The sequence below is a fragment of the Emericellopsis cladophorae genome (genome assembly GCF_022114955.1).
Source record: "Emericellopsis cladophorae strain MUM 19.33 chromosome Unknown NODE_1_length_1489480_cov_119_871856, whole genome shotgun sequence".
Classification (NCBI taxonomy): domain Eukaryota; kingdom Fungi; phylum Ascomycota; class Sordariomycetes; order Hypocreales; family Bionectriaceae; genus Emericellopsis; species Emericellopsis cladophorae.
In genome coordinates this window covers 1407902-1420348 of record NW_026250926.1, presented here as the reverse complement: position 1 = coordinate 1420348, position 12447 = coordinate 1407902, and the positions used below count along the sequence as shown (strand labels likewise).

The window sequence follows — 12447 nt, the reverse complement described above, 5'->3', positions numbered from 1 at the left end:
TCAGTCCTTCTCCACATCCTTGGGAGCAGGGTCCGTAATGCCCTCTTCGCTGATTGCAAATAATGTGTCAGCCTCGGGAAGGCAGGGACTGTCGTAAATCTTCGCAATGCGGGTCTCACCACGTCCCTTCTTCAGACTGATTCGTGTCGTACTGGCGTGAGCGATAATGTTGCCTCCGATTGGCTTCTTCGGATCAGGGTTGAACATTGCACTCGGTCCACCGTCGACCTGAGCAACGACTTGATTGGTGATGACGACAGCGATGCCAAACTCGTCAGCCAGGCGCTGCAACGTGCGCATGAACTTGGCAAGATGAGTTTGGCGGTTCGAGAGTTCACCTCGGCCGCAAAAGTCGGTTCTGTACAGCGATGTGGCACTGTCGACGATGAGGAGAGAGAATCGTGTCTCGCACATCATGGCCGATGCTTGGTTGAGGAGCTGGAGCTGATGATCCGAATTGTAGGCACGAGCGTAGGCAACATTATCGAGGACTTCTTCTCCGGACAAACCAAAGCGATTGGCTACGGCCAACATACGAACAGGTCGGAACGTGCCCTCGGTATCAATGTACAGGCATTTTCCCTCGCCGCCACCCATGTCAAATGGCAATTGGCAAGTAACCGCGAGGGTATGGCAAATCTGACTCTTTCCCGTTCTGAACTCGCCAAATAGCTCGGTCACGGAGCCGGTCTCGATACCACCGGCAAGAAGCGTGTCTAAGTTCTTCGATCCTGTAGTGATGGAAATGAGCACACTTCGACGCTGGTGCATCTCGGTAGCCGTGGTGAAGCCCATTGGGACCAGCTTGGAGGCTGTTCATAGTCAGCATGTGATCGTGCATTTAACTGAGCTGCCTCGCCTTCTCCAAGAATCTTGGCAGCCTTTTGCTCCGAAATGCCTTTGATCTGCTCAAGCGTTCGTCGTGGTGTGTAAGCAACCGACTCCACAGTGTTGAAGCCACCATCGACTACAAGCTGGATGTCACGTTTGGTGAGACCAGCGACTCCCTTAAACAACACACGTTAGCACACGTCGGGGTTCCTGAGATTGGTCGCTGTTTACCTCGAGGGCCGAGAGTGGCGTGGGCGCGCCGGGGCCGTCCATGGCTTCCTCACCGGCCTGAGCCTCTTCATATTCTTCGCTCATTGCGACGGATGGAAAGACCTGCGTAATAAAACAGTGGGCTTAACGTGATTCAACGGAGTCAAAATGAGTGATGTGAATGAGGGGTGAGGAGTCAAGATAGAAGGAGAGTCATGGTGCTGACAGTCGCGTGGACGCGCCGTGGGGCAGGAACTATCGCCACACGTCAACGCCAACTCACGTGACATAAATAGACCGTAAAGCCATCCGCGTGTCCATCATCATCAATGGAAGATGTGAACAAACAGAAGTTAAGAGCTGGAGACTGATTACATGTTTGAATGACTCCTTATTTTTCTACTTGATATTCATCACATGAACGAAGCAAAATCGTGTGAAGTTCTTGAATTGATGTACAGAGCTAGCTAGTATTGGAGGAGCAAAGTGTGCCGGCGAAGACGACCGATCCCATTAATGTCTTGCCCAAACTCAATTCCGGCAGAAAGGAGAGTATGTCGCAGTAACGCCTCGCAATGCTGATGACTGTGTTCTTGGATGAAAATGATGCACTTGTCGATTCTTGGGCCGCCCCTTTACTGAATAGCAATGCGGCGCGCCTCGTGCTTCTTGGCCTTGGGCACCGTGATGTTCAGGATGCCGTCGCTGAGGTTAGCGGTGACGCCGTCCTGGTCCACGCGCGCGGGGAAGTTGAAGGTGCGCGAGAACTCGCCAATGCTGCGCTCAGACAGCCAGTACTTGGCGCGGTCGGGCTGGGTCGTGGCTGACTTCTGGACAGCCCGGGACTCTCCGGTGTGGCCCGCATCAGACTGATCGACGGAAGTGAAGCCGTCCTCCTCCTGTCCAGCGTCCTCGACAGTAGCCTTGTGCGACTTGGGCGACTCGGTACCGCTAGAAATGGTCTTCTGGTCGGGCTTGTTCTCCACGGCAGGTGTGCCAGTGGGCGAGGTGCCGGCAGTGTAGGTGCGCTCAACCTTGCCGCGGATGAGCATGTTCTGGGGGTCTGTGAACTCGATGTTGACATTTTGCTTGGTCATGCCGGGGAGTTCGCCATGGAGCTCGTACGCTTCGGCAGTCTCGCGAATGTCAAACTTGGGTGCAAAGGGAGCGAGCTGCGAGCGAGGTCGAGAAGGGTGGCTGCCATCGTTGGCGTTTTGACGGCTGTAGCTGTCGAAGTCGTCAAGAAGGCGGAAGAGAGGAGTGAAGGAGGAGTCGTTGGGGGTGGTGTAGAGGTTGCGTGGGAAGAAGGCCATTGTGTTGGTTGTTGGTTTGAGTGGTTGATTGAGTGCAGAGTGTGGTTGGTGAATAGCGTTCAAAAGCTTCCCAGTAGTTGTTTTGAGAAATTCGGGCTTGTGACTGTTGTTCTGGAGAGGAAGAAAGAGTTAATTGAGAGGGCTCACTGCGTTGCTATATACTTGAAGCCATCGCCAGTCGAAGCAGCTGGAAATCGCAGGAAGAAGCCGTGATTGTCATCTGAGCTACACCAATTCACTGTGGTATAATCTAGAACTTACGAGCACGCTCCAAAGATTCGGGTCATATGATACTTTGCTTTGCATGCTGCCCTGAGCGAGCGTGCTGGGTGCGACCAGAATGTGGTGGAATATTCTGGCACCACCGCGAAAACTCACAGCTGCAACGATTCGAGCACCCAGCGCAAAGCACTCAGTTCCATGCGCAATTAGACATGAAGAAATACGTTCGATAAGAGCATTCGACTAGCTCTTGATAACTACGGCGCAACTAATGCGACGATAACGTTCTCAGCATGTTCGCGGAGTCGCGCAGGTAGGAGTTGATGTATCGAAGTCGAAAGTTGCACTAGGCCGCAAGTAGTTCGCGATTCCCCAGCCCATACGTAGATCAGTCAGTGATCTACAGCCTACTTTAAGTACCTTTACCAGCTACATGATCTCCTCTAATTAATAATTGTAGAATACTTTGACATGAAATTCATCACTAGTTACGGACTGTTAGAAACTGTCATCGATCTCGGTGGGCTTCATAAAAAGTTGGTCTAAACCATCCAAGTTTCAAGGGCCCCAATACGCTCTGCCAGTCCTTTGGGTTATTCCCCGGACACTGAGCACCCCCTATTGACCAGTAAGAAATAAAAGGTGTACATGTAACAATTTCTGACCGCGAACAAGCTGCAGTAAGAAATGACGTGAGTGCACTGGTGATTGCGCAGCTCGCTGTACACGTATTGCTTTCTGCTTTTCTTAATTTGATGGTATGATTATCGGCTGCCTTCCCCACAAGGCACTCGCAACGACATCATATAATCGCGCGATCCAGACGTATGACGACACTGACGCCCACCTGCAGAGTCGTGCTCGTCAGTCGATCGACATCATGCCATGTCGCCTATTCCTGGTCATCAGGCGTAGTGGACTTGAACCTCGCTGCTGTAGGCGCGACGGCCACGATACACGTACGTAGGTAGCGCGATACGCAGCTGTCGAAACTTGGCATATTCCACATCAGATCCCGTACGCTCCCAAGGCCTTCACCAATGTGCGTCACATACCACGCATAGCACACGCCGCCTTTGGGGGGCCACGGCACAGTTGTTATCATTTATCCGTCGCGATGAGACGAGACACTGTCTCATCTCAACAGTACCTCGATACGAACGTCAGGGATCCTCAGTGAGACAAGTTTGCAGGCGCCACGAACCACAATAGCGGTCACCGACTCGCCAGCCTCTGTTTCCCACGCTGTGCGGCAAAGTGTCCGAGGAGACAAAGACAAGTCGAGATTGAGTTGTAAATCAAGTTTATATTCCGTGTATCTACAGGTTTGTGGTATCGTGTACGTATTGTGTTTGCAATGCAGTCAACCGGTACCCTCATACAACGCCTAACTCACATTCGTTTCAAGCCGTACAATGCTCCGACGATTCAAGACCTTCCCATCATAACCATGGAAGCCGGACCATGCTCTTGCAAAGAAAGACCAGTAACGCGTAGGGTCTTGCCGTTGTACCTCCGCGATGACGCTTCGTGTATGGCTTCCTTCACCTCCATGCTGCGCTGTGCTTCGTTCAGGACCCATACAGTCTCATCTGGGGGTACGCAGGTACCATTCCCATAGGCGCCCTCATGGGCTGTCCGTAGTGTGTATGACTCGGGAAACGGTTGAAATATCCTATGAGCTTTCTGCCCACGGCAGGCTCCAGCTCTGTTCCATCTCTTGCAATCTTCACTTCCCGACTCGAGTTCCATGGGTTACGCAACCCCCTTGCTCGGTAGAAGGGGAGTCGGTTTGTAGAAAGCCACTCTAGCTTGAATGGCTTACCCCACGTCTTCTGGTCCTCCTCCTCGTCTGTTTCTTTGTTTTGTGTCTCATCTTCTTCATCCTCTGCTTCGTCGTGTTCAACCTCCCAGAATATCGTGCCACGCGCAGAATCGTCGATTATCCGTCCCTTCGGTGCATGTTCGGTCGCCTCGGTCGGGATAGCTTTTGGCAAATCTGTGTCGGTTGTCATTTGCGCTTTCGGGGCAAATTCAATGGCGGCGTCGGGGTCTTGATTAATTTCTGATGCCATTCGAGCATATCCAAAGTATTCGCCAGACTTGTTCGCTGAGAAGACCAGATATACGTTGTCCGTCGTCTGGGACTAGTCAGCATTTGAAAGTAAAACAGAGCTTGGGTCACATACCTTAAAAGCATTGTTGAGTGTGTCCTCGTTGTGAGATTGTGTCGCCCACATGCCAGTCTTTACACTTCGTTCAAGGTCCTCCACGGTCAAGCTCTTCAAGATGAAGAATTTGTCTTGCTGTCCTCCATCGACCACGACTTGCCGCAGACGTGCAGTCTGAGCCTCCTCCCCGGTGGGATCTTCGGATGTCTCGGTCACGACAGTAGATTTGTCTTCGTTCGTTGGCACGGTTGACGTGGAGGCTGTACTCAAACCTGCTGGGCCCGTTGGTGCCGTCGCTCCAGTGGCACCCTCAACCGTGCTCTTGCGCAGTCGGCTGACGAGTCTGACAGATTGAAACTTGGAGTCGTGTAATTTCTGCTGCGCAGCCGCGCATGTTGCATCGTCTTTGAAGTTAGCAAAAGCGCAGTTGCTCTTGGAAATCAGGAACAACGACTCGAGCCCCGGAGCTTCCTTGCATACATGATGCACGAGGCTCATGAGCTCAGTTTGTGGTGGCAGGTTGCCGACCCAGATCGCGTGGCCTTGCCATCGTCAACATTGTGGAATTGGTCATAGATAGATAGACAATCTCACCACTCTGTCTAGGTTTCCTTGGAGGCCCGCGCACAGCGCTCGTCTGCTGCCGATCCTGCTCATCTGCGATGATGTTAATCCTCTGTGACTGTCCGTTTGCCCAAGCGCTCCTACCTGGGCCTCTCCTGTCCTGTCCCAGCCAGCGAGGGTCGGGGTGATGATCGATTTGTGCTCGTAGACCATTCGCCGTCGTCGGACTCGTGGGCATGTACTGGCCCGAAAATATGGAAGCTTGCATGTTTTGGTTTGGCGGCGCGTACTGGACATTCTGCGGATAGTAGTACCCTGGCTGCGACTGCCCCATAAGCATGTGGTTCTGATAGTAGTTCATATTATGTCGATGGGCAGGCACAGGAGGCATGGGGCCTCCCCCATAGTATTGGGATACATGGGGCTGCTGTGACCCGTAGTATGCATGGTTGCTCAGATTCATGGGCGAGGACGGGCCATATTGCCCCATGTGGTCCATCTGGTGCATCATAGGGGGCGATGTGGTCGGTACAAAGCGCTGTTGGCCATTCTGTGAGAATTGTTGCCCGCCTCGATGACCCCCTCGCGGTAAGGCGCTGGCCATGGGCGCCATACTGTAGAGAGGCTGCTGCTGAGATCCGTGAGACACATGGCCAACATGCGGTTGATTGGCAAAAGCAGCGGGATCAGCTTGGGTGCAATGTGCTACCGTAGAGAGTGATTCTTTCTCGGTGGGGTGAATACCGCCGAAAGTCTTGTCGGCATCCAAAATGGTTGCTGCTGATGGTTCGTCGTGCTCGGTACCGAGAGTCGGTCCGGATGTCGCGAGATCTCCCATCACGCCTTGCAGGTTACGTTCAGGGGAGCTGTAAAATTGGTGCTCGCGCAACTCGAAACGTCAGTGTATAGCTTTTAGACTATACTAAGGAGCAATGAGATAAGCTGAGGGTTTGGGTGCAGACAGGGGCCCGACTTTCACCAAAGCTCTCAGTAAGTCCGCAGGCAGGGTGGAAGAGAAATGTTGCTGTTGTCTAGCAACAATTGCCAGACGGACACAGCGCCACAGCAAGTGGGCAAGATGTTCCGACTGGGGATATTGAAGTATCGGATGGAAGAAAGGCGCGGCGTGCTCGAGGCGGAGTGTGCTTCTGCAGCAGTGCTGTATTGTGCTCGGCTGCAGGTCTATAACCCTGGAAGCTGGTCTGGAGCTCGGGGGTTTGTCAAACAACAACAGCAAGATCAGTCTCTTGCTCGCCGGTCAACGACGCAAGTCCGGCCCTGAGCAGGGCAGTAGGCGCTGAGCTTTTCGACTGTTCACAGAGTCTCGTAAGAAAGTCAGCGATAACTGTGAAGGGGTGTGGGGACTTACCACGCTGTGCTACGATTGAAGGGTTCTGCTGCTCGGAAAAGCTTGAAATCACTGGGTAGGCAAAGAGGGTGAGGTAGCAGTGTGTATAGATTCGAGATCCTAGGATGAGGCGAGTGTGAGGGAGCCTAGATCGTGAGAGGAAATGCCAAGTGATATAATTGGCGTGTTGACGAACCTAATGGCGATCGTGGCCTGCGTCCTGCCCGTGTACAAGTGACTGGAATCATGCAGCCCAGGATCATAAACGATGACCCTTGCGTCTTGATGATGTGATGTGGTTCAGTGGCGCACCAACGCAAGTTGAAGACGGCACACGATGGTGTCTAAGCAACTAGCCGTCGAAACAACTTCTCGAATTTACACTTGTGAAACGTTTGTAAAGGAGAAAAGGTATTTAAGCAGGATGCAACGAGGATGATCCAGGAGGTAGGTACCGCACAGTGTCCCGTCCAGAATGACAGTGTATCTAGCTGGAGGCCACAAGTTTACAGTATGTAGGACGAGAAGATGGGTTTTATTAGCCAAGCCACATGTTCCTGGAGAATATTTATGGGAGGCAAATGCCATCTCGAGCTTGGAGAGGCCCTAGCCAACGAACGCCACTGGTCCACGCTCGGCATCCGCAGGGCTACTGGGCAAGCTATCCAAGAGGCTGCTATTAGTGGCCAATTCAACTCGTTGAAGCTGGTGTCCCATAGCTAGGCAGGTCGAAAGAACCTTCCGGCCAGCATGCCAAGATGCTCCATGCTGCAATGGAGGCGGACAGTGGAGGCTGATGTGCATGTAGCCCTCCAAAACCCCAATCCAGGACCGGCATGTCCAACAATTGCTCGCACTCACCAGGGGCGTGGGTGGATGTGGTCCCCGTGGAAGCGCGCCGAAGGGACTTGGGCACTTTAGGATCTGAACAGAGCAGATTTCGAAAAGCGAGCATCCACAATACCACCCCAGCGGCGGAAACTAGGGGATCCAGGGGTGGTGGGTGGTGTGGACCGAGCGGACCGGCTGACGACTGAACCTTGAACGTCCTCGAGGCAACTGGACATCATCGCCAGGAATGAACATTCGCCACTGAAATCAAGGGTCCCTGCCAAGCTACTGTACGTTGCACTACGTACTTGCAGTGAACACTTGGCTCTTGGGCAGCGACCCTTGACGCCTCCATGTGGCGCAGAAAGTCATGGATTGATACCTGATCAGCTGCTCCAATCCAACGCGCGCCCGGCCGAAGCGCTTCGGTCTCGACTTATTATTGGAGACGAGTCCGTCACAAGCCACATTTCCATCCTGCAGTTCGCACGATAATTATTACAGCATTGGCATCTGGGCGGGGGCTTGGTCGTGGCGGCGGATCTAGAACTTGAATTTGACGACAGGGGCCGTCTCTCTCCCACTGTCGTGGGCAATAAGGGACGGTCTGCGAACATCCTCACCCAACCAATTTTCCCCAACAGTGCCTACAGGCAAGCGCCTTTGTGGCAAATAGTAGGCAAGGCGCTGTCTGGTTGCCTGCAGTGATAGCGACTGCTACCAAATTAGCTCGAAATGTCCCCAGCCAGGACTACGACAGAGCCTGAGCACAGTATCAATCCACCACGTTGCATACCCTGGCAAAGAGAAAACACTCCCATTTGTCATCGTATACCCTCTTGCACAACACAAGCCACCACGGGCTTCACAAAAGTCGGCTGCAGTGCGCGTCCACAGCGAGGCTGCTCAATTCGCAAGGTGACGTTGCGGCACATGGGCGAGTGGGGAGGCAATGGGAGATGATCGGCGTTGGCCCTTCGCCAATCCGAATGGCTGTGATCAAAGTTCGATTTCTCAGAAAATCGAGGAAATTGTTTCACCGATCGCAAACCACCATCTCCAGGATCCCCCTCCCCTGCGCCACGACGTCATCACTACAACTGCCATTGTGCGCAACGCCCGTCGTACACTTCGTACAGTGCAAGGTCCGGCATCTCGTGACGAGTGCGTATACTCTACCACAACTGCGAGGACAATCGCATGAAGTTTACCTATACCGTGAAGTAAACAATTTCATTATACGAACCTGGGATGCTTGTGAGATCTTGCATAGTGCTCGCACGCCCGGAATTTCGGCGTTACGGTTGTGTGCGCTGAAGTTATCCCACACCAAGTACGTTCTCGACTGCGCTCTGCGCATGAGCCACCCTACTGATCCACTTTTCTCCGGGGCAGCATCCCACCAATTCGTCGAGAGTTGAAATGTCAGGTGCCGCGGCAGGGATACCATCGCACCGGCTGGAAATGCATCAGTTCTCTGGAGCAGACCATCGCCACGACCCCATAAGTCACTGGGGTCCAGCCTACTGTACTTGCTACCGCTGTAACAAGGGCAATTCGTGCGCTCTGCTCCGTGCGCCGATATCTCCTATTGTGCAAAGCTACAATATGTAAGACACTCCAGATTCGTTCCGTCGACTTCCTTCTAATGCCGGCTTAAGTTGTACACTTCAACATCGAAACAACCTTCTAACGTTGTTTGTTCGGATGCCCTAGCGCCAGCCTCTAGCAAGCGAGACGCACTATCGACAGCTGTACATGCACGACTGGAGTCTCGGCTGTACGGAGTACGTGTACCGCAGTGGGCTCAGCGTAAGCCCATGACGTTTCGCTCCGAAAATGAATATTGACCCTGTGATTGTGAACGATAGGTCGCGATCCTCGTAAACTGGACCTGCTTTTGTTGGATCTGTTCATGTGTCACGTGTTCCCTGCACTGCACGTCGCCGGCAATCAGACAGTGCTTTTATTAAATGAACGGCTAGAAGTCTGCATGCCTCAGGTGAGCATCCACAAGGGGAAGCGGTGAAAGCCTCATCTCAACATAATACTACCCACGAGCAGCCTGACGACATACCAGTGCGTATTCAAGTTGTGGATTATCACCGCAATAACTCAACTGCGTTGTCGCCCAGGCTTGTGGGGCATGTCTGCCCGAAAAAGGACTAGAGCCCGAAAGACCCTTGATGTGTGATGACGACATACAGCTGTCAGTGACGACCTAACGGCATTCGGGACGCAGAGTACCGCGAGCACTGATCATGATACGCTGCGATCTGGGACTTGGGGACAGTGTTCAAGTGCATCCTTGAATCACGATCACAGAGGAGTCTCCCACCTGCGCTACGTTGTGCGTCCTCCGGTCCACCTCAGGTTATTGTGGTTGACTGTAAGGATGGATTGTGACCTCATCTTGGAGGTGCCTAACAATGCGGTCATCAAAGGCCTCGAAAGAATATTACATTGACGGGACTCGCAGGAGTGGCTATGGTTTCACAGTGTCGATACGCCACAGGAATTGACTCTCTTTTGATATGTACATAGCATCCAATGATGTTTTACCGCAGCGCAGCTTCGCCTGCAAAACACTTGGAGTACTTACGTACTTGCGGGCTGAGATAGAGCTACACCCAAGGCCAGCTGTAAATGCACTGCCGCTTTCCTTTGGCTTGTCTCGCAATCGTGGCAAGCTCAAACCGGTGAGGGCATCAGTAGCCGGGGAATCGATGTGTAGCCGCCTCATGGAAACTGATAGTTTTGTGTCCCCCCTGGTCGAGAATTAGGTGATTGAATAACTAGTGCATCTACTACGCACGGGTCATCTATGAAACCCCAAATCACCTCAGGTATAAAAATGGAATCAGTGTATCTCTTAGCAAGCCCAATAATTAATTGATGGCTTTATAGACTGCCCACGAGGGAGACGCTAGACCCATTTCGGTGACATCAATCCTTTTCATGGGGGGATAGGGTAGGTCGCGCCGTTGAAGCGGTGTCTGGGGAGTTGGAATGCTAGAGGTCCGCTCCAGTCTCCAGCCACATTCCCACTAGTAAACGTCGAACATTTGCCTCACCTTATTACCTAGTCTTCACCGCTGCCCGATGTTCTGCATGCCTACTGTCCCGGGTTCGACGACCCTGACCAATTATGTATTTTCCTGTCGTGTGCGCATCTCCTCGAGCTTACACGTAGATGTCAAATGTTACGAAAGGGGACCCATCGGCCACCGCCGCCGAGGCTCTTGCCCCGATTCTGTCCAAGACTCCAAGACTCCAAGACCATGTGCAACAAAGGCGTAAGTAATTAAGTCGTATTGCTCGGTGGCAAAAACAGATTCCGATGTTTGGGCCTCGCGAAAGCTGCCGAGTTCGTAAGCCTAGCTCGTGACCCTCATGAGTTTGTGCCGTTGATCACATTGCCGTCTTCCAGTGACCGCCAGCACATTTGCCACTGTCACGCGGTTCGACAAACCTCTCCCGAGCCATCGCGCAAAGACGAGCTCGTAGCTTGCGGCTCATCACTGTCCCGTCTTGGTAGACTCTTGTCCCCCCACCAAACACGGAAGTTTATCATTTTTAGAGTTTGAAAGCGATGGCATCCGCCTAAATAATAAATTCCCGACACTCCGTCAAGGCTGGCAACATGTCCTCCTCACGGTGGTTGAGATTGAGATGCGGCTGTTTCTCCATGTGGCCGGCTGAACAGTCTTCGCGAACTCAATTTGAGTGGTAGCGATGCACCGGCATTTCACGAGATCGCGTATAATCTCTTCTGTACGCAAACACATCGCCACTCTGCTGTGCTTGGTCTCCAATTGGCAAAATGGTCTGTCTGGCCCAAACCACTCATCTTTGGAAGGCTGCTTCACCACGTGTAAACCACAATGTGCTCTCCGCAGTTTGACCAAGCCCTTGAGCGTGACCTGCGTGGAGCCAGTCAGACTGGATGTAGGGAAGCTGCAGTCATCAAAATACTTCGTTATTGAGTCATGCCTGATTGGGTTCCAACTAAGCTCTAGTCTTTCTTCAGAGGCAACATAATCTCCTCAATGCCATCCTTTGTTATGACCATCATCTGCAAGTTGTCACCGACCTCAATGTGACGCTCAACTGCACCGTCAAACGCATCCTTGACGATTGTCTCTACCACAGGCCTGGAGAGAGGGTGGCGCTCCCGCTCCTTGAGCTCATGGCCTACTCCGCTACCCGGCACGTACTGGTTCTTGAAGTTGACGTTGCTGTCGAGGAAGGGCATGATCAAACTGGCGGCAGCACCACCAGCACGGCACTGCTCCCGCTCATAACTGCCCACCGGGTCGTACGAGTAGACCGCACCCTTGCCCTCCTCGTCGAGACCACCCAGCATAGCGTGCGTGTAGTAGGGAAAGAAGCGCTTGTTGTACAGGATGGTGGAGAGGCGCTTGGCGCAGGCGTGGACGCTCATGGGCTTGCCATGACGATAGCGATAGATTTTGCAGACAGTGTCAAGCTGGTCGCGCAGGGCATTGCCGTCGGCAGCGAAGCCACAGACGGACAAGGCAATCGTGGCGTCAGACTGATCAGAGTTGCTGCCGCCGATGCGGAATACCTTTGGGGACATGCGAGAGTTGATGCTGTAGCCGCTGGTGTGTCGGGTGTCGCCTGCCATGATGCAGAAGTCCGCACCGGCAATAGCTAGCGTAGAGCCACCGTTGTCAGAGTAGCTTTGGCACGGTTAGCTGAATGCAGCTACGCACGGCAAGGGAGTGCTCTCACGGGTTGAATCGGTGCTCTCGAAACTCTCCATTGTTGGTTCGTGGGGCATCGGAGAACGAGTAGTTGGGCCCGTTCATCACTGGGTTTTGGCTGAACATGGCTGACATGGTGTGCCAGTATTGTACTAATCAAACTCGAGTCGTGGAAGAGTGACGGACTTGCGGTGTGGTCGAACGAGTGCGATCCCTTGGGCTTTAGGCAA

The 12447-nt window shown here is 53.0% G+C and overlaps 4 protein-coding genes across 4 annotated transcripts; all 4 read right to left on the bottom strand.

Annotated features, from left to right (window-relative positions):
- J7T54_006340 (DNA repair protein-like protein) lies at positions 1 to 1146 on the bottom strand (the record flags this gene model as incomplete). The annotated part of the gene is made up of 3 exons (XM_051506441.1): positions 1 to 804; positions 939 to 1007; positions 1063 to 1146. 3 exons carry the CDS (start codon positions 1144 to 1146, stop codon positions 1 to 3), a joined length of 957 nt encoding a protein of 318 aa, XP_051366857.1.
- A 530-nt stretch (positions 1147 to 1676) lies between these two features.
- Positions 1677 to 2354, bottom strand: J7T54_006339 (heat shock 30; the record flags this gene model as incomplete). The annotated part of the gene is made up of 1 exon (XM_051506430.1): positions 1677 to 2354. One exon carries the CDS (start codon positions 2352 to 2354, stop codon positions 1677 to 1679), a length of 678 nt encoding a protein of 225 aa, XP_051366856.1.
- A 1650-nt stretch (positions 2355 to 4004) lies between these two features.
- J7T54_006338 (uncharacterized protein) lies at positions 4005 to 5971 on the bottom strand (the record flags this gene model as incomplete). The annotated part of the gene is made up of 6 exons (XM_051506419.1): positions 4005 to 4168; positions 4402 to 4717; positions 4766 to 5289; positions 5342 to 5404; positions 5456 to 5849; positions 5927 to 5971. The coding sequence occupies 6 exons, from the start codon at positions 5969 to 5971 to the stop codon at positions 4005 to 4007; spliced, it is 1506 nt and encodes a 501-aa protein (XP_051366855.1).
- Positions 5972 to 11505: 5534 nt separating this feature from the next.
- Positions 11506 to 12343, bottom strand: J7T54_006337 (Proteasome subunit beta type-like protein; the record flags this gene model as incomplete). Its single annotated transcript, XM_051506408.1, has 2 exons — positions 11506 to 12193; positions 12246 to 12343. The coding sequence occupies 2 exons, from the start codon at positions 12341 to 12343 to the stop codon at positions 11506 to 11508; spliced, it is 786 nt and encodes a 261-aa protein (XP_051366854.1).
- Positions 12344 to 12447: the final 104 nt, after the last annotated feature.